Source organism: Aulonocara sp. 'chitande type north' Nkhata Bay, linkage group LG22, assembly GCF_057382095.1.
Source record: "Aulonocara sp. 'chitande type north' Nkhata Bay isolate Kocher_YH1m ecotype deep benthic linkage group LG22, A_spYH_male_GT1.1, whole genome shotgun sequence".
NCBI classification, from domain to species: domain Eukaryota; kingdom Metazoa; phylum Chordata; class Actinopteri; order Cichliformes; family Cichlidae; genus Aulonocara; species Aulonocara sp. 'chitande type north' Nkhata Bay.
Window position 1 is genome coordinate 14,119,012 of NC_141364.1, and position 26,365 is coordinate 14,145,376.

Sequence of the window (26,365 nt, forward strand, 5' to 3'; positions counted from 1 at the left end):
TGAGCGTTGCCAATGCAGAAGCCCAGCTCTGTGTTCTCCTGGTTTCGACATGAACAGGAGGCCAGCACAACATGCTGCAGCTTCATCTAAAGACAGCACCATCTAGAGTCCAGACACCTTCATAGCTGCTGGTCCATGAAGGCAAACCAGGAGCTGAGCATGAGAAATGACCTCAGTCATTTTGGTGTAACTAAAGCTGGGCTTAGTCAACACAGGTGCAAAGCTGAAATGGCTGAAATTGGGTAGAAATAAATACCTTTCTGACACTGCTGTGATCTTTGAAAGAGTTGTAAATGTACCTGTTTTAGGTCTTAAAGTACAATCAAACCACCAATTTTTTTTTAAATCACCTGGTTCCTTGAGAAAACTACATCCTGTGAGTCACCTGCATGTGGGGATTTGCCTCCGTTTGGGCGTGATGCTTTTTCTGGGCCCATGCGGTCCTCTCGCCTCCGAAATACTTGTGTAGTAAGAGGGCTGTCCTGGCTCATGTGGAACAGAATGCGGAGGCGAAAGGTAGAAAGGTGCACTGGTGTTTCCTCAAAACTTTTTTCTCTCTGTTACAATGGCATATATGGGCATTTGTTTATATAACTGTGCCTGCAGCAGCCCACGCCTCCCTCGCAAATGAGCACCGGCAAAGCAGAAAGCATTCACAGGTTCAAATAACTAAATGGAGCGGTTTGGGTTTTGAGTTGTTTTGAGCTAGATCGCTGTTTATTAGCCATGGTGCATGCTTGTTAATTACTCTCACATTCGCTGCAGGCATGCACTCATTTGCACAGTTGCTGTTATGGCCTCTGAGCAGCTCTACTTTAGTAGCTGGAGGTGAGGAAAGGTCTGGTAAGCAGTAGACAGTGAACAAACATGCTCTACATTTATTTGCCCAGACTGTCTGGAGTCTTCCAATCAGAATTCCTACCACTGTTTACCTTTTTAGTCACAACCAGCATCCACTCATCATCAAAATTCACAAACTCTCCTGGCCCTTTAAGTCTGCCATCCCCAGTAGGCGAGCTTAATGAGGGAGGGTAGTTGTTGAACAATGGGTCAAACTTGTCCCCAGCTTCTCACATGCTGGGACGTCTAATGGCTCATTTGATCACACAGCTGGACGTATATTTGGTATTTCCACTCAAAAGCACTCTGCTCAGACAGCAGAAGAAAAGAAAGTATAATCTATCCGAATAAACGTGACATAAATGTATTACTGAAGGGGTGAAAAGTTATGGGACAATGTATGCATAGAGGATGCTTGCTATGGGATACAGCATCCACAGCAACAGGAGAGCAGACAACATGTAGCTTTATGACTAAATGCAGGTTAATGGCAGGGTTACAGTGAACTCAAAGAACTGCCATTACTGTAGACAGTATGATATGATGATAATGGATAATGTACAGTAAAAGGGAGCCCGACTTGTGTTGTGTAACAAGTGGCTTTATAAATGTCGAACATGGCTCGTAATATGATGCACAGGATGTTGTTTTGCAGTGACAGTTTGTGTCACCCATGTGTAAAGAAATACAAACGCTGTTGTTCCTACTCATAACGCCAGCGTCACAAGCCTGTGTGCTGACTTCAGTCCAAAAAACAAATACAATTTTGCTACAGCTGTTCTCGTAACTCTGTGAAATGTCATTAAGTGTAAGTCGCTGAAGGTATTTGGCAAGACGTCCTACACACGCAAAAGAGACAGTTCAGACAGTTTCCGTGAAAAGAAAAGACGCTGCCTTCAAATGTAGAGTTTCAAAGCCCTTACAATTAAATGTGTGACACTACACAAAGAGCAAAAGTAGTTTACGAGCCAATTAAAGTCAGCTCGGGTTTTATTTATTGTTGTTAGACGCCTTCAATTTTATTTTATGCTCTAAAATCCATACATTTAGTTTACTTACATGGAACAGTTATTAAAATTATTCATAATAAAAGCTGAAAACAGAGAATGTTAGGTATTTGTGAGTGGTGAATAATCTGCAAATGATTATTTAAAATTTAAAATTTTCTCCACAAAAAATTAAAAAAACGGAAAAATAAAGCTTAAGTGATTCAAACAGTGACAAAATCCAACTTTGTCCCAGTTATGCGAAGAGTTATAAAGGTTATTTTAAAAAAACGTGTTGTCTGGGGGGGGGGGGGTTCGTTTTTTTTACACTGTTTATGATCACTCTAGTCATTTTTAGTCTCATTCGGAATCCAGTATGTAGTTGCATCTTGATAGAGGTGCCATGTCTGGCCTTTTAATTGCATTCTGAAAATGTGCAAAACAGACCATATTTCCAGATTACTCATACAAAAAAACACATTCAGCTCTGAAGGTCACCTTAACCACAAAACTACGGGGTCAAGTTGGTCCCTTCCTGACTTGAATATGCGCCACACACACACCCCTTTAAATGTACTACTTTGTAAGTCTGTGGTGACTCCGCACTTAAAGAAGATTCCCATGCCATCACAACACAACTCAGCATGACTCCTCCCTCCCACTAACCGCGATGAAACTGCGGGACAGAATTTAAAAAATACAAAAAAGGACAATGACTGATGATCAGTTGTTGTAGCTCCTCTGCTTTACACTTCCTGAATCATGCTGTTTGGGCAGTCATTTATTTATTCCGATCTCTTTTTTTCTGTCATGTAGTTCTGCTAGGAGAGGAATCAAGCCAACATTACACCAACAGGCAGACACCCACATTAGGTTATCCCTTTCACACTTCGAGAACTACCCAGATCCACCCACATCCCCAGAGAGAGCGAGAGTGAGAGAGAGAGGGAGGGATGCGAGGGGGGGGGCGCCTAGTCCTGTGTGTGTGTGTGTGTGTGTGTGTGTGTGTGTGTGTGTGTGTGTGTGTGTGTGTGTGTGTGTGTGTGTGTGTGTGTGTTTTAGCGAGACAGACAGACGGAAAGAATGTGCGCGCCCGTATTTCCTCCTGCATTACCACACCGTCTGCACCACACCTCGACTTTTAATTGGTCGAGGAGATACCGCCGTTTGCATACATCATGTTCGATGCACGTGTGAGCTTGCAAAATACCCCCACATGACCGTTTAACAACTTTTACTTTTCCCTTATCTAAAGTAGGGGATCGTCCCTCGATGAGTTTCCGCCACAAATCAAATGTGTCTGACATTAAAAAACATAATCATGTTCGCTATATGATATTAAATGTCATAATATAATTAATATAATATTTATTATTGTAAAGCCACGTTTTTCAAAAACGTATCTTTCAATGTCCAGCGTTCGCGCACACAAAGTCTTGTGTTGCGTTCGTGTTTATGTGAGGACAATTCATCTCTTTATGTCGTCCCCGTGGCTGCACACCTATTTCGTTGATCCTCTTTCCGGTACCTTTGGCTCTGCGTTGATATCTGCGTAGTTTGGTGTTCATAATCGTTTGTCTCTGTCTCCCTGCACAAATCCCTCCCCTCTCTTCAGGCTCCCTCCCTCCTCCGTGCGCTGACATAGTCACTCTCACACTTTGGCACGCACGCGCGCACGCACACAAACACGTCTCCCCCGCACACTCCCCCCGTCTTGGTGCTGTCTCATTCACTTCAGTACTCCATCCACGCACAAACTCCAACTTGAAGCAGGGGGGGCGGGGTTGGATATATACAACCAAGAGCAGGCCACAAGCTACACTCAGACTGGACCCACTTGCAGTGCAAAGACCACAAGCAAGAAGACTCCGAAGCCGGGAGTAGAAGTACCAACATTTATCCTGGAGCTTAGAGCGAAAAGACAAGCGAGACCACGGCGTTTGGTTCTGCGGACTGTCTGCTGGAGCTCCGATACAACCAATTTGTCACTCCGCTATACACCAGTTTCTCTGGATATAGCAACTAAACAAAGTTGGTAGTAAACTCTTTGGAGTTTGGTTAGAGTCGCTTTATATTTCTTTGCTTGTGAGATTGGACTGCACTGAAACTTGGGATCGACCCTCCTGGGTCGGGCTGGACCTGGCGCATCCTTTTCGCGGCGTCAAACACTGCGAAAGTTTTGGCCAGAGCGCAGATCTCAAGACTTTGAGTCGGGTCAGACTTTGAGATATCCTCAGCAGCTGCTATCCGTGTCCAGATTCCAGATACCTGGGCGATCGGTTAGAGAGCCACTGACCAGACTTCAAAGAAAACGTTTTCAAGGTAAGAAAAGAGCACAAGTGTTTTTTGTTTTTTTTCGTTCTTTCGTTGCTTCATCTCTTAAACGTGCCTTATGTGAGTGCGGGCTTGTTTTTTCTGTGTTTCATAACTTAACATGCTGTTAAGACACTGAACACTGAAAGTTACAAAGTGATTGTGTATGAGTGTTGTCCTCCGGCAGCGGAGTTTGTTGTCACTTGTAAGTCGCTGTCTGTGGTGCTGAAACTCTCGCCTGTCAGTGATCTGATCTGCTCTGTTCGTGCAAAGCGTTTCTGCCGAATCGTTCTGTTGTTGTTCTTTGTAGTTATTCAGCTCTTGTGTGTAACCCATGTTTGTTCCTTTAACAGCCCCTACAGCTGATCCGCACAGCTGCTCTGAACTGTTAGAAAGTTCTAGCTCAACAATCCTGGAAGGGTAGCGATAGTACCATGTCATGCCGCTCTGATTTTGGCAACAGGTTGTTTGACAGAAGTTTCTGGTATAGCTGTATCTTTTAGACTACATGGAAGATTTGGGTGTGGCTGTGAAAGATGTTAGAATCTTTTGAACTGTATAAAGCAGAACATTTAACTATTGCAGATGCTTTTTAAGTGATGCCCTCAACAGCTTACATCGTCTGACTACTCCATGTAGCAGGATTTCAACGATAACTAAGACAGAGACTTTGCACAGCAAAAAGAAATGTCTGCATCCCTGAAAAAAGCCTACAGACTGAGTTTATTTAACACACATGCACTCTGCAAACTGTGCCTCCAGGTGCCTAGAGTCCATGTGAGCAATCGGTTGAGTTTCGCTGTTTGATATTTTTACTGTAGCAAAGCCATCTCCAGTGGTCTAGTTTCCTGCACACGTGTGCAACTACTTGCAATGGGTGCAGCAAACAAAAAAGCGAGCAATTTGTGGATGAAGCACAATCAGTAATGGCTTCAGAAATTGCTTTTCTTGAGTTCGGTTCAGCAAAAGAGAGCAGCTTGCAAAGAAAAGACAGAGGTCGAGAAATACTGATTATTTGTTTGTTATCCTTCCTCTACTGCACTCAAACATACATACACACAAATCTACCAGTGAAGAAGGAGACAGATTCCATCTCAAACAGCATTCAGACAGAAAAGCTTAAGTTTCACATTTCAGTTGATACAAATCTAGATAACTAAACGTATCTGATTTCAAAGTGTTACATCAGATTAAAAGTAATTGGTTTGTCTTAATGGATTTTAATATTAAATATCTCTTCTGGGAGATAGTATTCTGACTAATTTCAACACTATCCTCTTTATCACATCTTAACCAAATCAGAACTCAGTGCTTACTACAACCCATGGAAATTATCATAACTTTCTGATTTACACAGTAATATAGTTCTTTATTTATTCAGGTAAAAGTCTCATTAAGATCAAAACTCTCTTTTACAAGAGAGACCTGGCCAAGACTCATGCAGATGTCTTAAACATCTGCAGGTGTTTCTTAACAGCCTGTGCAAATGTAACATTTCATCAAATGGATGCTTTTTTGCTTTTTGCATTAATAAGTATAATTGTTTCTTTGCACCTGACACGAGTAATGCAAAGCTTGCTGTATGTGCCATAGAGGAACTGTGTATGCCAGCAAAAGCAGACAGCATGCTGCGGATTGTTATTTTGCACTTTTTATGTGTTTCACACTGATCTGCAAAAAATAACCCCGTCTCCATAACGACAATCTGCCTGCTTTTTAGGCTGCCCGCTATGCAAAAATTTTGTTGACGACAGCAAATGGAAAAAGCAAGACGAAAGGGGCAGAAAGACTGGGTGTGGGGTGGATGGGGAGGGTGAGCAGGGAGGGGGGGGTGTTGAAAGAGAGCAACACAGACTTTTTCAAAGACAGCTGGACCTTTCTTTTCACTCTGTGTCTCATCCGATGCCCATTCATGGAGCTTCCGGTTGTTGGGAGGCGGGTGGGAGACACCCACCTACACAAAGCAGAGGTCTTTGCTGCGCTGCTCAAAAAGAGGAGAGGGAGGGTTAGCGAGAGGCAGGGATGGATGGAGAGAGGTGAAATGAGATGTGAGGAAAGTAATTATGAGTTCTCTGCCTGAAAAGTGCAGGTGCCTCTCAAAGTGACTGCCACTATAGGCATCAATTGTGTGGCTGTGTCGCTGCCCCACCTTTATGATTAACCCTATGGCAACATGTAGCCAATACAGGCTTTTACTGAAATAACATGTTTAGCTGAACATGAAAAAGAATAACCCTAAAAGGTGTTGCTGAGCAACAGTGTTTTGTCCTCCCGTCTGAGCTCAGGGAGCATCTTGGCCATTTCTTCTGTGAGTCCAGTCGACTACACAGACTTTGTAGTGACTGTGCACTGCTTCTCCAGGCAGGATTAGTCATATAGTGGCAAAGGTTGGAGTCTCTACAAGATAAAGCAAGTTCTGTACAAAGTATGCCTGCAGGATTAGTAAGACAAAATAAAGAAAAGTAAAGAATGCAGCAGATGTCTAATGTGCATGCATATAGCTTTTCAGCAGAGCAGAATTAAATGGTTCACTAGAGTGGGTTTCAGTGATTCACAGGTATGATATGTGCATGCACCTCGCCTAAAATGCATGCTTTTTCCCTAATTATGCACAGAAGACAAGCATTAGTCACCATAGCTGCATAGATCATTTCACTCACTGCAATGGTATGTAATGCAAAAGCAATTTTAGAAATGCCATAGCAGGATATGAAGTCACACACAGACTAACCATTTCACTTGTTTAGCATTCAATAGCAGGGGCGCATTGCACAAATGATGGAACTAATAGGCGTCTGTGGTTGCCAGTAGCAATGCTTGTATGAACGTCAGACTGACGCACACGATTCGCAGTACAGTTCAGTGTGTGGGAGGAAAGAGCAAAAGCTTGGAGATACCAGCTTGCTGTGAAGGACTGTAATTGCACTGCCTGAGTAATTATGTCCCAAAGAACAGGGCATTTTAGATCACTGAACATACCCCGAAACGCTGTGATACAGATCAAAGGCAGATTCCTGATGCATAAATATTAGTCTGACAATAGGGCCAATTAAAATGCATATCATGGAAGTGGAAGAAATGCATTGTATTTGAAGAAAGCGCCTCTCATGCATACTAATATGTGGTGTTTTGTTTTGATTAGTTAGATGTTAGTGCATACTGACAATTTTTTTCCTCTTCTTCATTTCTCTGTTTTTCTGCAGCTTCCTCTTTGATACAGACATGGCACATTGTCTGAATTGCTAAAACTTAAGCATCCAACAATTCTTGAGAGGGGTTGTGAAGATAAGTAAGAGATCTGAGTGCAGTAACTTGCAACAAAGAAGTCAAAGAAACGACCTGGTTAAACCAGAAATCACAGCTATATCAACAATATCCTCTATCTAAGCCGACCCAATGGCGTGGTCAGCTCTTACCGGCCCCTGTGTGGCCCTCGTCCTGCTCTTCTTCGGTTTGACCTCCTGCACTCCTTCTGGACCTGCCTCTCCCACCTGTGCTACCCTGGAACAGAGCCGCTTCTTTGGTGTTTTCACTTCCACGACCACCCTGCACTCCACACCATGCTCCTGGACCCTGCAGAATCCTGATCCTCGCCGTTACACCGTCTACATGAAAATCACCAAGCCCACCGAGTCCTGCGTGCCCCGCCAGATCCGGACCTTCCAGTTCGACTCCTTCATTGAGACCTCCCGTACCTACCTGGGCATGGAGAGCTTCGATGAGGTTGTTAGGCTGTGCGATGGTACAACCACTGTCACCTATCTGGAGTCAAGCAAGCAGTTCCTGCAGATGCGCAAGGTTGCTCCACGAAACGGCCTGCAGATTGTGAACGGTGAGAATGATGTCAGTGAGTTCAAGGCTGAGTTTCTGGTCGTGGGGAAGAGGAACCCAAGTATGCCTGCCTGCCAGATGCTGTGCCAGTGGCTGGAGAAGTGCCTGTCCAGTAGCACCCATGATTACCCCTGTGGCATCATGAACACCCCCTGCCAGTGCTGGGAGGTCCCAAAGAGGAAGCCAGGAAGCTGCTACAGAGGCGGTGTCTATGTTGAGAAATGCCTTCCCATTCCCAAAGACAATGGACGTGATGCTGAGATTATCAGTAAGTTTGTAACTTGAGTGTTTTGATTTGTGCTCAATCCCCCTTTTTTCCCCAAGTATGTTCTGGCTTGCTTATTATTTGCTTAGCAATAATCACAGCTCTGCATGCTTTCTACAACTCGTCTGTTAGCGTGTGTGTCTGAAGAGGAGCTAAGGTAATGATCCTCGTCTGCAGAGCGGGGCCATAGGCCAAGGTTGTGTACTTAACCATCGCAGAGTAATGAGGGGTAAATCAAAGGTGTTAGAGAAATTCGCCAGTGCATGTTCACACCTAAGTGGCAGGACCTCCTGAACTGCACACACAGTCAGCTCTTCATTTTATCTAGATGCTTGACAAGGAGGCTTAGTCTTAGGGGGAGATAGAGGGCATGTTTGTCTGTTAGCCCGGGGCAGAGAAGAACACAAAGAACTCGCAGCCAGCTGGCACCAGAAATCGAAGTGCCGCACTTGAGGTTGTCATAGCAACGCACCAGTCAGGCTAACACACACACACTGCTCTGCTGTGGTTCACACCATGTGGTTAAAAGCAAACATTCATCATTTCAAATTGAACTTGTATTGCTTATAAAGAATCGTCTTTGCTCATTGTCTTTACATAAAACATATATTACTCACTTCCTGTTCTTTTATTGGAAATGTGATTGAAAATCAGCTACATTACAACAGTTTAAGTTTCCAACTTTTGCTCAATATCTCTCTCCCTCTTATCTCTTCCTGCAGAGGGCTGGTCTGGTTGGGGCCGCTGGTCCGTATGCAGTCAGGAATGCGGTGGCGGAGTCCAGGTGCGCAGCCGAGCCTGCCAGCCTGATGATACCGCGTGCGAGGGAACAGTGGAGGAAGGGCGGGCTTGCAACTCTCAGGCATGCATTGGTAAGCCCAGCTCTAATTTAGTCATGCAACTGAGAACGATGGTGCAGATGATGCAGATTAAGTAGTGTAATGGCGTAATTTTCAAACTCTTTCAGGCAAGGAGCGCAACAAGAGCCAGGGTCTGCGGGCCATAATTGGGTTGAGAAGGGACAATGCTGATGATTCTAACCATGGAGTTGTTGCCACTCAAACAGGTGAGATAGCAAGCACTTGTTAACACTTTTGCACACTGTGATCCAAGCCAAAGGTGTTACTCAGGGCATCTAATTATCATCCTAACATTTCTGAGTGTTAAGGGGCTGTGATGACCCTCTATTATATCATGTTCATAGATGCTACTACAGATGAGTGGACCCCCTGGAGTGCATGCTCAGTTACCTGCGGGGAGGGCTGGCAGGGCCGAAGCCGTGTCTGTGCTACTTCCTCATTCACCACCCAGTGCACCGGACCCCTGCGCGAGAACCGGCCATGTAATAACACAGTTGTCTGCCCTGGTGAGTCCCTGGTTGATCCTCTTTAATGTTGCAGAAGGAGAAAAGAAAAAAAACAGAGAGAGCTGTAGAAAATTGGAGAGACACCTGACGTCTTTGAAGTGTATAATACAAGTAGAAGCCATTATCTCTTAATTAGGTTCCTTTATGCAACATCAATCACAAAAGTAAAGTAGATGACGAGATGCAGACAAGTTATAAAAACATCTCTGAGCTCTCACAAACTGAGATTTAGAGCCTGAAAAAAAGGGCTGACTGTCATCATCAAGGAAACTTCACTATCTTCCACCTAGCTGACTGCCCCACCTAGTGGAGAGTTTATAAAATGTTCCAGGACATTAAAGCTTACATTTTCATCCTGTGTTCTATAATATCCTTCATCAAAATACCCCCTTGTGTTACCTTTGTGCAGTGGATGGTGCTTGGGATGAGTGGACCCCCTGGAGCCTGTGCTCATCCACTTGTGGCCGCGGCTATCGTGATCGTACCCGCACATGCAAGCAGCCCCAGAATGGCGGAGAGCCTTGCCGTGGCCCCTCAAAGCAAACCAAGTTCTGCAACATTGCTGTTTGCCCAGGTGAGTCATGAACCTTTAGACTGTAAGTGCTTATTTAAGTGTAAGTATAAAAAAGACATACGTAATCCTCATCAAATAAGTTCTACTGGACTCATGTTCTTTTACTACCGTCCTTAAAAATCTATGACAACTGACCCTGGATATGCTATTTAACCCCCCTTGGCGAAGTGATTCATAGACAGGAGCTAATTAAGCCACTTATTGGCATCACCACCATCACAAACAGCGACTGCAGTGGCAGGTTGATATTACATCTGACGCATCAGAATAAAATCCTCTGTGGGCATTAGTCAGTAGCTTTATAACAACTGCCAGTGACTCATAATATGCTCACGGTCATTCAGCCACCTACACATGTACTGAAAAGATTTAACTCATTTTGAAGTCACAGCAGCAGTTTGTTAGTTTTTCCCTACTTTGTTCACAGTTGGTTTAGTCTGTGTTTTTCCTTCTATTTTTTAAATCAGAATAAAATCTTATTGCAGTTGCATTTTACTATCAGCAGATGTCTCTGTCGTCTACAGCTAAATCACTGCTAGTGTTTGAAACAGAGAGTTGGCAAAGTCATTTACTGAGAGGATTATAAATTCAATTTGAAACTGAAATGTTTAGGAAATTAAGTCATCCTTAGCTGCCTATTTGCTGTAATTTAATTCTTTATTTTGACCAAATTTTCTAAAGACCACGAGGAATATTACATCTATTTTATCATTTCAGGACAGCATTTAATAACAATTTTGATTCTTTCTTCTTTTTTTTTTTCAGGGTTATTATGCTCTTAAATATAAAAATAGGATGTGAAAATTGGTTTCTGTTGTCAGTCAATCTTCAATCTTAGTTGCATTTCTGAGTAATTTATTTAAAAATACATTACAAGAAAGATGGCTTCCGTGGTCAGTGTAATTGCGTGTGTTCTATTTAAGGAGAGTGGATCTTAGAGGGTGAAAGGTACATGCAGTCATGCTTGAAGGGCAGATTACTGAGCTCCAACTTTCTGTTTCGTTTAAACTCAAAAAAGTAGTTCATGTGAAATGTTAATGTACTGGTGACTGTGCTATGATGCCTCTGGCCTGAGGGCCTGTCACGTCTTCACAAAGTTATAACTTTCCGGCGAACGTGCTCTTCTGCCTCCCTCTAGTGGACGGATTCTGGAATGAGTGGTCTGCCTGGACTCCATGCTCTACCACCTGCTCCAATGGCACCATGCAGAGAACCAGGGAGTGCAACGGGCCATCTTACGGGGGTTCAGAGTGCCACGGCAGCTTTAAAGAGACAGCCGACTGCTTCCTGAAAGAGTGCCCTGGTAAATATATGTATATATACACATATATATATTTATATATGTTTATATCTATATATCTAATTCACTTAAAGAAAAAAAAAGAAATGAATCAGGCATTTCACAGTACAGAGTTAATGCTGTAAAATATTTTGTGTGTAGTTGATGGACGCTGGCATGAATGGAGCTCATGGGGCAGCTGCAGCAAGACTTGTGGTGGAGGCAACCAGCAGAGGCAGAGGGTCTGTGAAGGGCCTTTCTTTGGAGGAGAACCTTGCCCTGGTGATTCTAGAGAGCATAAGCGCTGCAATGACAAGAGATGCCCTGGTTAGTGGTCTTGATACAATAAATAAACATAGTCTCAGTACAGCGCAGCCCAAATACAAAGAAAATAGATTTCCTATCTTATCTCACTTGATTCATTTACCTGTCAGAACCCCATGAGATCTGCCCCGAGCAAATCACTGGAGATGTCGTGTGGAAGCAAACCCCCGCTGGAGACCTGGCTGCCACTGGCTGCCCTGCTAATGCCTCAGGTAGAGTAACACTGATGTTTGATGTGATTTGTAGTTTTTATTTCCGCCCCTTAGGTGCTTAAACTATATAACCCCCCACTATGCCAAAAACAAGATTTTGCTTTCTCTTTACAACAGGTCTGATTCTGCGCCGCTGCACTCTTGATGCTATTGGCCTCGCCTCCTGGGAGAACCCAACTTACATCAAGTGTGTCTCCAAGAACTATGAAAACATTCAGATGCTGGTAAGCCCTGAAAAACATGCCCCAGTTAATTAAAATCCTAAATGCCTCATCTGTTTTTTGGGAGCGCAAAGGCTCAGACTAACCTCTTGACTCTCTGTTGTAGTCGAGGGACTACAACGCCAAAGCACAGATGGGGCGAAGCGTGGATGGGGTCGCTGAGGTGATCTCACGCCTGAGAACCTCCTCTGATAAAGGGGCAAGTTACAGCGGCGACATCTTGGCCATCATGGAGATCTTGAAGAACACCACCGAACTCTACAAAGAAACTAGGCTGAGACTGAGCAACTCCGATATAGAGGTGAGGCCTTAAGATTTGTTAGCAAGGAATTCAAAAAGCACCGGTGTTGGCACCTTCTTACACCTCTGCCTCTATTTAATGATCTGCAGAACTACGTCCAAACCATCAGCAACTTACTGAAGGAGGAACATCGTGACAAATGGGATGAAGCACAGCTGGTAGGTGATAAGGGGGTTCATACACAAGTGATTCACAGTAGATGCGAGCAAGCTGGAGAAAAAGACTCTATTTTCATGACATTCTCCAGATGGGATTATGTACAAGAAAATAATTAGAATTATGGCTCTAACATCTAGAATTTCTCAATTTGTTTAAATATGTTCTTAAGTTGTTCTTACAACAGACCGGGAAGAACATATTCCCCCCTCCCACTTCCATGATGCTCTGTCAGTGTTCCTGCTAAAGCGAGTGATGAAACAACTCCTACTAATTGAGTTCCCAAAGAGAGACAAGACTTTTTAGATAGAAAAGTTCAAAAAGAAGAAAACTCCCACCGCATCTTGCAAACACGTGTTTGTGTACAAACTGAAAAACAGGAGGGTGGATTACTAAGGCCATTGCGACACAGAGAAAAGCACGTCAAGATGACAGCAAGGGAGAGAGAGAAACTGAATCAGGGAAAATCACTACTCCCACTCGGAAATCTGTGAGCCTCCATCCCATCCTACATACTGATGGCTGTTGTAGGGAGACACAAGCTGTACATCTCATGCAAGCACACACCTTGCGCCCACATCGCTGCAGTTGTGCGTCAGAAACACGCAAGTCGGGCAGCCCTCCCTTCCACTGAGCAGGAGAGAGTGGACGAAAAAACCTCAGTATGAATCAACAGCCTGCCCATTTATGGCCTTAAGGAAGTTCCGAGGTTGCATAGCAGCAAGAAACATTTTTTCTCCTCCTTTTTCAGTCCACTGCAGAGCACTCTGAAAGAATAATCACAACCCTAACAGTCAGAGGGACAGGAAAACTAGATATGAACATGTAATTAAGGAACTGCGACTTTGCCTTTCTACTAAATTAAATCCATTTGCACGCTTTTTATACAATCAAACTCAATCAACTGAATTCACCTGTTATTGACTCCTATCCTTCTCTCTTTTGTCTTTTTCTTAACCAGATGGGTGCCACTATTAAGGAATTCCTCCGCCTCGTTGAAGAGTTTGTGAGCATGATTGGGATGCAAATGAGTGGCTTTCAGGAAATTTATGAAACCACTGAGAATTTAGGTGAGCCCCAATTTCCTCTGCCAGCCTCTCTCTATCCCTCTCATGTCTGCTCAGAGTGATTTGTCCTTTCTCCACCCGGAGAGTCCATCAATCTTAATCTCGCCGCTGTGTATCTGAACATACAAACGGCAGCAGGCTGTCATCTTCATCAGCTATGCCACCTCCAAAATGCTGCGGCAGTATTTTTAGCATAACATGCGTGTGGTGCCTTTTGCACAAACTTATCAAACTTTCAATTAGCACTACAGCGTGAAATACAAACGTCACACGCTGAATCACTTTCTGCAATTTGCATGGCTGTTTTGGCTCAGTGAAGGTGACATTCTCACAGAATTTAGTGGGAAGTGACTACTATGGTCAGCTAGCACTACACACGAAACTGCAGTGTCCTTGGCGCAGTTTGCATCAGTTCATTCAGACAGTTTTTCAGCTGTTGCAGTATAAAACAAACAGAGTTGAAATAGATGACCTCTGAGTGCTGTTTACTAACAAAAAGCCATAATGTCTAAATTTCTGTTCCTCTCAGTGCTGAGCATTCACAAGCGCTCTCCGGCTACAAGCTCCAACTTCACCTTCACTTTGAAGGGCTGGAGAGACACGTCTGACTGGGTCAGGACCTCTGAGGAGAAGGTCACAGTGTCCCGTGATGCTCTGTCCGTTGAGCAGTCAGGTGAGAATTAACAAACGTGTATCGATATCATTTTTACATAATTTATTTTATGGGGGAGATCAGCCAACATGCAGCCTTGTGAACATGATTTATTTTTTTTGCTTGTTTTTTTCTAGATGGCAGCGATGCGATTGTGACTGGCATGGTCCTCTACAGAAACCTTGCATCCATTCTGTCCTTCCATAGGTAATACAATCTCTCTGCTTTTATGTGTATGAAACTGGCCTTCCATGAAATACATTTTGTAGCCACTAGATGGCGCCCCTTTGACTTTATCCTCCTGTATTTTCTTGCATTTATGAGTCATTTTTACTGCTAAGCCTTACATCAGACCATACCCGCGTTCGTTCTGCTGTAATGTCTCATTGAAATGTCCTCTTTCTCCACAGCAACACTACCCTCCTCAATTCTAAGGTGGTGACGGTAATCGTCAAGCCCAACCCAACTCTGCTGTCATCCCCCGTTGAGATCGAATTCCCCCACCTTCATAATGTGAGTCCCTAATGGTTCTCCAAACTAATGGAGCCTCACGAATAAATATCACCCCCCTCTGGCTGTTTGCTCACTACAGCGCACAAGGCCTGACATTTTACTGACATTTTCAGTGACACTGTGACTTTTACTTTACTTGTGTCAGTTGAAATTCATGGAAGATCACAGCACAGCCAAGTGGTCGGCTGCTGATGATGATGGTGAATGATGATGATGACAAATCATGCGTAATGATTAGCCTCTTGTGCTGATAAGGAGCTGTTTTTAGTTTCATGCATGCTTTTACAAGAGAGTGTAAGAAATGTGGGCAGGTGGCTGGCAGCAAGCTGTTGCATCTCACACATTTATAGTAAGGTGTCCCAACCCACGCGTTTCCCTTTTCTGTAGCGATTCCTCACACTTTCTTCTCCATCTGCCTCTTCTTGCAGGGCACCATAAACGAGACGTGCCTCTCATGGGACGAAAGCGAAACGTAAGTGGTGACTAAAGTTGTTTTTCTTCTTATATGTGCGTCTAACCATCACTCACATGAAGTCCTGCATGGTCTCGTCACCTGATCTGGTGCTAGCTGCTGTTTATCTCCTCACGTAGAGCTGACGTCCCTACAATAGCTATTCAGCCCCCTCCACTCCACAGGCACTACCCACTGTTAATCTTACTCTCACCGCAGAGAGAGCAATAATTTCTCATCCATTTTTCATGTCAATCACTTTGACAGCAACACAGAGGAATGCCACAACATGTTCATTTTTTTGAGCCCCATGCCTGAAGCTTTAGGACTCAATCAGCTGTCTTACACACTTACTGCAAAGCACACAGATGCGAGAAATGACAGCCCTAATGAGCCACACTGGTTGCAACTGAGTGACACTTCACTTTGATCTAACAGTCTCCTTCGTCACTTTAAACTAACCACATCCCGAAGAGGGAGAAATACAAAGGCGGCACCTCTAACCTCATTATTAGCATCACAGTGAGCTCACTGCTGCACCTTTAGGTCAACTGCAGAGTGTCAGCGTAAAGACGATGGACACTGTCCCTCTCCTTCCTCTCAGTTATGCTCATCCGCCACCGCTGAGGTTAATGTCTGTGGCATTTGGAAGTTTAGTTTTTTAAAGATGCTTACATCCATTTGAATGACTTGCCCTGGATCAGTCAGCCTCCAGACCCACTATGCCACTCTTGAGCAATACACAGGTGGACAATTTGCATATAGATAGACTTGTATACTTCAGAAAGACTGATAAGAAAATACACCTGCACCTCACATAATAACCAGAGTCTGAGAAAATGTAATTAACTCGTATACTTTCAGAGAGAAGGCATGTGCCTGTAGTCAAATTAGATTCTTTTTTGACAGCGGATGTGATTAATGGCAGGATAGAGACGGTGGAAATGGCAGAAGATGGAGCTCGGGATGATGGCAGAGTTGGGGGGGGGTCGCTGTTTGCTTACAGAGCTGCATATGTCTGAGAGTGCTCTCATCGCAGGACATGGTCTTTTTCTGTGACATTAATGGGGTCACACATGCTTTTTAAGACCTGCCTTTCATCACAATTCAACATGTAACCTTTAGCCTATCACAGCTCAAACAGAGTGCACATTAAAAAGTGCAGCCCAGCCTACTTAGATGTAGACAGTCATAATAGTTTTACCCTGCAGCTGTCCTCCCATGGCAATCTATACCAGACTGGACCTGCTGGCTATAATACCCTTCTCTGTTTACCACCCAGTCAGAGCCTGAGGGTGCTGGACATTGCCTTAAAGTCCCCTGTGCTCTCTGGCATCTGACATGTGGTGCTGAGGTGTAGGTTTCCTCAAAATTGAGAAAGGATCACAATTCACATCGCCTCCATATTCCTGTCCTTCTATTTCTAAAGAGGGAACATCTTGTCCTTTGTCTTCTTATCCTCCATAAGTTGGACATCTGTTTGCCTTTTATCTCATGTCTGCTGAAGAAAGATAGTATGTAGCAAGAACTGTTGGAGATTAAGACTTTTATGAAGGTCTTTTATCACTAATTATGTCACAGATGGACCCATCAAAAAGAAAATAACCTGCAAATAAGTTCTAAAATAAAACAGTTCAGTCGTAGTATGTTATAGAAAAAATTATTTATTCACATAAACGGTATTTGAATGCATAGATATGTTTTATATATACATATTTTCCCACCACTTATATAACAAAAACCATAATAGTAATCCATCAAGAGACATTCACACGAGAGATTTCTCTGATCTCTCCTCTCCTAACCCGTTGTTGCCTTCCCTCTCCTTCTCTGTGCAGTTCCTCTCTGCTTGGGTCTTGGTCTGCTCGGAGCTGCAGAGCGGTGCCCGTTCATTCATTCAGAACCAAATGCGTGTGTGACAGCCTCTCCACCTTCGCCATTTTATCGCACGTCAACTTCGACTCGGTAAGTTATCCATCTGGTCATAAAATAAGCTTCTTTATTCCCTCCGATGTACATGTTAAGTGTTTAGTGCAGTGTGCGCGTGAATGCGGTGCAGTGTGAACGTACAGTGCTTGTTTTTCGAGCGCTTTGCTGTAGCGCTGCCTGCCAGCGCTCCTTTGTCTCCGTACAGGTGCCGCTGATCGGAGAAATGCAGCTTTTTCTGGGTTATGTATATTTAGCGGGGGATAACCGAGCAACATGTTGATGTGCGCGGATTGCGTTTAGATTTTGAATTCAAAACCTTGCGAGTTGCGTTTCGGGCGTGCACATTTTTATTTTGCTCGTGCTTGTTAATTTGATGATGATTTGTTTGCTGCAGCTACATAAATTATATTAAAAAAATAGAAAAGATATATGTTTTATCTGTAGTATGAAATACGTTAATGCCTCGCTACTTGTATTAGAAGAAAGATCGCCTGCGAATGATTAATTCAACACCATAAAATAATTTTCTGCCCGTCGGACTGCATTTATTGTCCGATTATGGTTATGAATAATGCACGTTTGTCCAAACTATACGGAGTTAGTGCAGCTTGCATGCCCGATGCGCTGATTACCAAAATGTGCCCTTGTGCATCGCTTTATTTCATGCGCAAAGACAATGTGTAATTTTCCCCCTTTAGACTGTGTTGCCTCTAGAGCATCTTCCTCTCCAGTTGCCTTGGTAACGGCTTCTGCAGCGCAAACTCGGCCTGTGTGATTTTTGATAACTGAGATGCTGAAGGGGGGAACACACAGTCACATCCCCTCCTCCTCCTCCTCTCTGCTATACCCCTCAGGACAGAGGAAATGGTCTGTCCATCTCCGATCTGATAAACAATCAACAGATGTCCATTAGTCTGAGGAAATGTATAGTTTAAATACGCAAATTTTTCTTATTTCCTTAAGTGTGCAGGCAGGAGTAAGACAAACAACCAGTGAATTTGGTATGCAGTGTTTTTCTGCTGCTCAATCCCCACTGAGGATTGTCATTTTTTCCTCCCCAACCTGTTGTTTACATCCTAGATTTGATTTGCTTTGTTGTTGCCAGTCTAAATAGTCCCTCCAATATTTGTTACAGGCTACACACACACAAACGCACACACACACACGGCCCTCCCCTCATTCCCCCGCACCACTAAAAATGCAGCTGCGCCAATCATTTCGTCTGCCAATATCTCTGAATTCTCGATTACATCCATTCCCCTCCTCCTCCTCCTCCTTCTATGGCCACAACACCAAGTCTGAAATGCCAGAGAGGCGACCAATGAGAGACAGACGTCTGGTCATGCACTGATGCACCCCCCCCCCCCCCCCAATCCATCCTTTGATGTGCGCTGTGGACATTTTCAATAACATCTTCCTGCAAACTGTATAAACAACACAAGCGAAATGCACAAGGCTGAAATAGAGAGTAGCGGAAAAACAGCCAGACACTGCAGTATGTTAGCTCTCATTCGATGGTATCGTTTCACGAGTTCTGAGGCAGGTGTTTGAAACACCATGGTCCTGTGGGAACAGCCCACAGCTTGAACAGCCGATTCCCTCGACCACTACTTAGTGCTAGTAAGGAACACCTTAAAAATGTGCACGAGCTAAGATGTTCCACATTTAGATTTCTTCACAAGTAGCTGATGCGATTTGGTGAAGGGCAGGCAGAAGACATGCCTCATATGTAGGTCAAGCTGGCTTTCTAAATTCTAGTCAGTGGCCCATGGTAAAGATTCAACCCAGATATAGAGAATGAGAAAGAAAGGGGTCAGGACAAACTGTATGAACCCTTTTGTTCTCTTTGCCTGATTTAGTAAAGTCTGGGGAAAAAATACAATGCACTTCTATCTGCCATCTGTTTTGGGCCCCTTCTGATGTAGCTGGATAGATTTTGAAACAAATTTGCCACACTAAATTAGTCTTTGGCTGCCACAGGCTGGACTTCATGGTAGTGCTTTAATATCAGGGGGGGAAAAACCCTATGTGGAGCAAATACTGAGATGAAGAGGAACAATCCCTCAAGGCTCTGTATTGTACCATTTAAATTTGGGGGCACAGTGGTAAACGTATTAGAAGCTGTGCTTCTCATGTGCCCTGCAATACAAGAATTTATCACCATCATAAATCAAATGAAGGCCAAAGCAGACTCTATCTCCCTCTCCTCTATCAGGGCTAATTTGATACCTGCAGATTCATTTCATTTCAGGACAGTTTTCTCACTCTCCCTTTGCAGCTGTTATCCGTCTTTTCCCTGTCAACACATTATTAAAAATACAATCACAGCATTTGTCAAAGACAGATTTTTTTTACCAGTAATCACACGCTCTGTGGTGATGACAACTTGATCAGAGGTGTTAGATTAACTTAAACCCTTATTAAAGCCACGAGGGTAGGTGTTAGACAGAGATTCCGGGCACACAAATTGTGCGAAACTGCACAATTATCTTGTGGGGGCTTTGCAGGTGCGTTAGCCAAGCAGCAAGGGTGTTTTGAAGTCTCAAGGAGATGAGATTTGTGTGCACAGCGGTGACCTATTGGCCCTCTAGGTGATTGAGCAGCAGGGACGAAAGACAAAAAACAATCCCTCCTCTGTTTCCCCCACCAGAGGTTCGGTGACAGGGCTGTTTGAAACATGGGATGGTCACCGCCGCTGGCAGTGGCAGGCACCAAGCTGCTGTCAGAGATCAGAAGGGCAGGTGGTGGCAGATTAATGCACAGGTGATAATGGTCCACCTGTTCACCCCTCCAGGGATGGATGAGGAGCTGCTGGTTGGCACAATTATGAACCAAAATTCGGAGGCACAGCTAACAGGGGAGAGAAAAGACGAGCGCAGGATGTCTGTCAGTGATTAGACTGTCGCTGTAGCAGCTCAGACTAATGACTGATTACGGCAACCCTACCTGAACTGCCCTGGGATTTGAGCAACCCCGTTCTTGCCTAATGGAGAGAGATATCTGTGTATTATTTTCACCTCATTTGCTGACTCAAATGCTCAGTGGAGAAATGCAGTGACCCTGACCATTTGTCTAGCTTGCTGCTCCATCTTTCTGACATGTCACCTTGCCTCAGCCGTGGCCTGATTGTGCCATTCAACTGTTTGCCTGTGGGGAGCTGTCTGCTATTCCAGATAGCGCATACCCAGAAGCTTAGTATCCTGAGTGTGTATGTCTGTGTGTGTGGCTTTTATTGCTGGTTTCTTCTCTGCATAAATGTGCATGTGTGTTCATAATCAGCTCTAAGAGGCATGCGTGGTCTTGTCTCCTCTCTGTAGAACATGGACAAGGCACTGCTCCCGTCCGTGACTCTCATCGTTGGCTGTGGGGTCTCCTCTCTCACCCTGCTGCTCCTCATCATCATCTACGTCTCCGTGTGGAAGTAAGTATCCCTCCGAGCAACGATCAGCCATGCTAGCCTCTAATATTTTATGCCGTGTTCTGTGTTTTTCCCTTCCTTCTGCCCGCGCATTGCCAAACTCACTCTTTTTTCCTTCCACCTTTCCCAAACTCTAGGTACATCCGCTCAGAGCGCTCCGTTATCCTTATCAACTTCTGCCTTTCCATTATATGCTCCAATGCCCTCATTCTTGTTGGACAAACTCAGGCTCGCAACAAGGTAAGGCACTTTTCTAAGCAATCCTACCCTCTCTTTTTCAAATTTACTGCTTAGGGGATTGACACAGATTTCTCATCTTTCTATCTCTCCCTTCCTCCCGGGCTCCCACAGGTGGTGTGCACTCTCATCGCTGCATTTCTGCATTTCTTCTTCCTCTCTTCTTTCTGCTGGGTGCTGACCGAAGCTTGGCAGTCCTATATGGCTGTCACTGGTCGTCTGCGCAACCGCATCATCCGCAAGCGCTTCTTGTGCTTAGGCTGGGGTAAGCGTCTTCACGCTCGTGTCGCTCTCTTTTTTTTTTTAAAATCTGTGTTGCATCATTTGTTTTCTCCATAGCTTTTTATCTTTGATGATCTAACTTTTCTCCCCCTTTTCTGTCTTGCAGGCCTTCCTGCACTGGTGGTGGCTGTGTCTGTGGGTTTTACAAAAGCTAAGGGATACGGCACTGTCAACTAGTAAGTCTACTCTAAACCTTCTGTTTTTGTCACTTCTCTTTACTCTAGAATTTCTTTTGAGGGGAGAGAAAACTCTTGTCTTAGCTAAAGAATTAACATTCTTCCTTTTCATTTCTAGCTGCTGGCTCTCTCTTGAGGGTGGACTCCTCTACGCATTTGTAGGCCCTGCTGCAGCTGTCGTTCTGGTTTGTATTCTGACTTTGACATCCCAATCCATCACAATACATAGCTGTTTGTAAATGCATCACCCATGATCACACTGTTTCATCCATGTATTTTTTTCCTGCACACAGGTGAATATGTTCATTGGTATTCTGGTCTTCAACAAGCTGGTATCCAAGGACGGCATCACCGACGTGAAACTGAAAGAGAGAGCCGGGTAGGTCTTATTGATCTTCTCAACACACTCGAGTATTGTGCTTATCGTCCTTATCAGTGCCATTACAGGTTCATTGATGATGTGCTTTGATATCACGCCGCACAATCAAACAACTGAAGTTGTTACTAATCTGCTGTTCTCTCCTGCTGCAGGGCATCACTGTGGAGCTCCTGCGTGGTTCTGCCTCTCTTGGCCCTCACCTGGATGTCTGCCGTCTTGGCCATCACAGACCGCCGCTCAGCCCTCTTTCAGATCCTCTTTGCCGTCTTCGACTCACTGGAGGGGTTCATCATTGTCATGGTGCACTGCATTCTGCGCAGAGAGGTAAGAAAACAAATCAATAAGACAAGGTAAAAAAGATAAAAGGGAATTGGTTTGATTTGGTTGTTTTTTGATCAGGTTACCTAACATAGAACATAGACAATGTTCTCAATATTTTCCCCCCTTCCATGCATTAGGTTCAAGAGGCTGTAAAGTGCAGAGTAGTCGACCGCAAGGATGATGGAAATGGAGACTCTGGCAGTTCCCTGCACAATGGCCACACCCAGCATATGGTAAATTTCTTGGCTTATTGCCTTTTTAATGTCTTGAGTGCCTCTTGAATTTACCCTTAAATGAATATATGCATACATTAAACACTGATAGAATGTTTTTGTTCTTTTATCAGCCGTCTGATAGTGAAAAGGATGGAGATTCAAGCAGACAAGGTGAGCCCCTTTTTACATCAGCTTTTTCCTTTCTTACCCTTAACCATTTTTCCATTTGCATTTCAATATAAGTGAGCCTTGCACTTGCAAAAAAAAGAGACCATTTTTATTGGACCAAATTCCTTAGACGTCCATTATTTTTAACTCTCGCTCTTGCAATTCTGCTTAAAAGGAATGAAGAGCTCCTCCGAAGAGAAGATGCCTCCTCCTCAGATGCCCCTTCCCATGGGCTCAAGCTACCACACCCTGCCATCCAACCCCAGTAAAGGTCACATGCAGGCGGTTCCTGAGTACTCCAGCCACACCCTTACCCTGAAGAGAGAGAAAAGCCGCCTGGCAGGAGGAGTCGACCCATCCTGCGGAAAACCTGTGTATGTCTGCGAGGGAGAGCTCTTCCAGCAGCTGGACGCCGATCTCGCTCAGGCAGAGGGTGGTGTCTCTGATGGCAGCAGTTACGTCCTCATGCCCAACACTACCTCCACCCTGAGGGCTAAGCCCAAAGATGACACAACAAAGTACAACATCAGCGTGGAGCAGCTGCCGCAAGCCAGACTCATGCACCTCGGCGGGCCCTTTGCAGAGCCTCAGGCTGCCTTTGGAATGAAGTCGATCCCCCCTGATCAAGTCAGCGTGTCATATTCAGAGAGAGACTCCCCCATCCAGAACATCCACAACATGTCCAGTGAGTCTCACATCACCCACAGCAGCCTGGAGAACACCTTCGAGTCCATGAACTCAATGATGTCCAAGAGTGAGACCATCTCCACCCTTTCCATGAGCTCCTTAGAGGTAAGAGAAGATGGAATAGTTGCTTTAGTCTCCTTTTGCAGTTTTCTAATAAGTTTCTAAAACCAAACTGACCTTCTTCCTCTCGCTCGTTTTCTCACAGAGACAGAAATCTCGTTATGCTGAGTTGGACTTTGAGGTAAATATCATTTGGATATTGTCTCTGAAAACATTAGGAAAATGACTCGTATAATAAATGCAATGCAACAATATACTAATTTCATTTTTTTACATGTACTCTAGAAAATAATGCATACCAAGAAACGCCACCAGAACATGTTCCAGGACCTTAATAGGAAGCTGCACCATGCTGAGAAAGACAGAGAGTCTCCTGCTTCTGACAGCAAGGTAAGAAATCATGATGTCATTGTTGTAGCTCATCTCCATGCACATTATGTTTCAGGAATTGAAAAACACAGATAAATGGGAAATGCAGAGGCAATGTTATTGCTAAAAAAAAAAAAAAATTTACGTGGTGTGAAAATGACCTTTGTGGAATTAAAACAATGTACAACATAGTGTATTGTGCTATGGTTGTAAGTGCCTTGAGGTCATTTGAATAAGGATGTATTTTCTTCCTTCCTTCTTACAGTCTGTGAGATGGAGTGTGTCTTCAGGAGGAAGTGACAAAACGAACCACAGCGTGAGTGTTTATATACAACCTCACACTCTCAAAATTTACAACCTATAGTCAAGACACACTATCATAGTGTCCACATGCCTCAAAGAGGAGTCATTTTCGCCAAATGACAAAAATGACTTTCATTATCAGAAAATCACCTCTGATGAAGCCCATTTCATTTCAATTAGATCAGGAATTGCCCGGAGCTAACGAGTGACAGCAACACTAAAGTGACCTCTCTTTTGTCCTCCTACAGGACAAGCAGCAAGGTCCTCTGGAGAGGCCATGGGAGGGAGTCCGGGGAATACCGGCATCACCCCCTGCATGGGTGCGCAAAGACCTGGAGCCCTTAGCTGCCTCGCCTCTGGAGCTGCACTCTGTGGAGTGGGAGAAAACAAGCACCACCATCCCTCTGGTGGGGCAGGACATCATTGACCTGCAGACAGAGGTCTGAGGGGGAGGAAGGGGGCTAGCGAAGCCGCCTAATTTCACCTCGATCACCTTTTTTGGTTTGGGAATGGGATCCTGCATGGATAGTGTAGGGGAAGCCAAGAAAGAGAGGAAGTGAGAAAGTAGGTCCCAGAATCAATGTCTTCAAACCCTCAGCCAGAGCAGGAAAGAAGGAAGAGAAGGAGGGATGGTGGAGTGGAAGTGATGGTGAAGGAGATGTTAATTGTAGCTTCAGAGTGGACTTATCAGCATCTCTTATTAGAGTGCTGTAAAGGTCATAGGGGTAGTGGAGTGATCAGTGGAGTCCACGGACCAGGACTGTCTGTGGTTCCATTAATGCTTCACTGGGAGTTTCTTGAGCGCCACAGCCTGGGTTTCAGAGCTGTGGTTGACATGTCTGTGCTTCTTTTTCCTTCTCAACTTTGGAGAAAAAGTGAATCATTTTGAAACGGCGCGTTCTCCCTGCTTCTTGGGAGTAACAGCCGGAACTCCTGGCTGATTTTCTTCCAGCCAAAAAAAAACCTTCCAAAAAACAGGACAAGGCAAAAAGAGCATATGGGACCAGTTTCATGCTCCAATACTCTGATGGGCGCATACATTTTGCTTTTGTGAAGTGGGTTACTTTATTGTTTTTATTAATCTTTTTCTTTTATTTATTCAGCTTGTGTGTTTGTTTGTACTGCTTTACATCTGGAACTGCAACTCCAGAGCTGAAAATGACTCTGTGCTGAGAACAAAACACACTCCTCTATTGGAGAGCTTAATCACGCTGATAGAGTTTCTCACTCTTGTTATCACCATGGCTATTATAATTCCAATTATTATTGCTGGTGTTATGATTAGCATTGTTTCTCTCATTATTGAGTTAATAGCATATTTTGATTTTTATTCCTTCCTCATGAAGTGTCAGGCACAAGATTTATTGCTGTACTGTGACCTATGACATTATTCAAAAAAAAGAAGAAGAAAAGAAGGATTCAATGCACCCATAATGTGTTCGGAGCCCATATCGACTGCATCGGGACAAACAATGCTGAGTGGTGATGGAGGTGGTGGTTAGTTACCATTTGCTGGTTTCCTCCAGTATTCTGCTTCGATACCAAAACACCAGCACCAGAAAGAACACAGACTCTCAAGCGGGAAGAGCAGTGCACTCTGGAAAATGCTGGATAGAGATGTGAGGAGGTGGCTGGGGACACCACCCTCCCCTCACAGCTAGCACAAGATGCAGGCTCTTCCATGTTGAACATGTGGATTCAAGGGTTCAGAAAGGCCTTTCATCATCGCCCTTTTGTTTCTCAGCCTTGCAGGACTTTTGGACAGAACAGGAGGTTCCTGGCTCTGAAATGACTTCCAAGTTCAGCGTCAGGTCCTCAAAACTTCAACACATTTGTGTTTTCAGCCATCAGTGTGATATAGTGCAATATGATGGGCGCTTGATGCTCAAGCAAGACTGATAATATAATTTATATATAATAGGCCGAGATTTTTTTTTTACTAATGTTTCAAAATTTTTATACCATCTTCCTCATATTTACTGAGCATATAGATGCTTTATGAGAATACTGTATAACAAATCTGTATTAGTAATTCAAAGAATTTATTCACTAGAGATCTGTTAGCACAAGGCTCCATATTTGGAGCTCTCTGTGACAGGTAGATGATAGTACTGAGAAAAAATGAGCATTATATAGAATGAATGATAGCCTATGAATATCACATAACTGTGTTCCAGGATGTTTGTTATTACTCTCAGCTGTGTAGCGGTGGGTAATTGAACCTCATGTCTTCTGTAACAGTGTTGGTAACTCAACAGTATGTACTACCAGTCAATTCCCCTGCCCCGTCAAAATTTTCTGCCCCACCCAAAGCCCAATTCATACCTCGAGTTACTTGTATCGAAAACCCGATTGTACTTTCTCGTCACGATGTTTTTAATGTTCTGTTTTACCTCCTGTAAATGTACAGTTTTCACAGCACAAAATGAATGTGACTTATTTCTAATAAAAAATATCTTATATTACAATA

The 26,365-nt window shown here is 44.0% G+C and overlaps 1 protein-coding gene across 3 annotated transcripts in view; it reads left to right on the forward strand.

The window, feature by feature from the left end:
- Positions 1-26,365, forward strand: part of LOC147303784 (adhesion G protein-coupled receptor B1-like) — a 47,286-nt gene extending 20,921 nt beyond the window's left edge. Inside the window, exons 1-32 of one of the 3 annotated variants that reach the window (XM_086280225.1) lie at positions 3,665-4,148; positions 7,343-8,238; positions 8,958-9,107; positions 9,203-9,301; positions 9,440-9,601; positions 10,011-10,175; positions 11,314-11,478; positions 11,617-11,781; positions 11,889-11,990; positions 12,108-12,214; positions 12,318-12,512; positions 12,602-12,670; positions 13,630-13,738; positions 14,265-14,408; positions 14,525-14,594; positions 14,798-14,900; positions 15,329-15,372; positions 17,190-17,316; positions 20,598-20,701; positions 20,836-20,938; positions 21,050-21,200; positions 21,324-21,393; positions 21,512-21,578; positions 21,687-21,772; positions 21,925-22,096; positions 22,231-22,326; positions 22,440-22,479; positions 22,652-23,268; positions 23,369-23,404; positions 23,509-23,613; positions 23,858-23,908; positions 24,144-26,365. In XM_086280225.1, the coding sequence (XP_086136351.1) occupies positions 7,536-8,238; positions 8,958-9,107; positions 9,203-9,301; positions 9,440-9,601; positions 10,011-10,175; positions 11,314-11,478; positions 11,617-11,781; positions 11,889-11,990; positions 12,108-12,214; positions 12,318-12,512; positions 12,602-12,670; positions 13,630-13,738; positions 14,265-14,408; positions 14,525-14,594; positions 14,798-14,900; positions 15,329-15,372; positions 17,190-17,316; positions 20,598-20,701; positions 20,836-20,938; positions 21,050-21,200; positions 21,324-21,393; positions 21,512-21,578; positions 21,687-21,772; positions 21,925-22,096; positions 22,231-22,326; positions 22,440-22,479; positions 22,652-23,268; positions 23,369-23,404; positions 23,509-23,613; positions 23,858-23,908; positions 24,144-24,341 (4,575 nt within the window). In that variant the 5' untranslated portion in view covers positions 3,665-4,148; positions 7,343-7,535 and the 3' untranslated portion in view covers positions 24,342-26,365. Of the gene's footprint in view, positions 1-3,664; positions 4,149-7,342; positions 8,239-8,957; positions 9,108-9,202; positions 9,302-9,439; positions 9,602-10,010; positions 10,176-11,313; positions 11,479-11,616; positions 11,782-11,888; positions 11,991-12,107; positions 12,215-12,317; positions 12,513-12,601; positions 12,671-13,629; positions 13,739-14,264; positions 14,409-14,524; positions 14,595-14,797; positions 14,901-15,328; positions 15,373-17,189; positions 17,317-20,597; positions 20,702-20,835; positions 20,939-21,049; positions 21,201-21,323; positions 21,394-21,511; positions 21,579-21,686; positions 21,773-21,924; positions 22,097-22,230; positions 22,327-22,439; positions 22,480-22,651; positions 23,269-23,368; positions 23,405-23,508; positions 23,614-23,857; positions 23,909-24,143 lie in introns of those variants that run through there. The other 2 variants (XM_086280226.1, XM_086280227.1) reach the window with 2 other exon arrangements.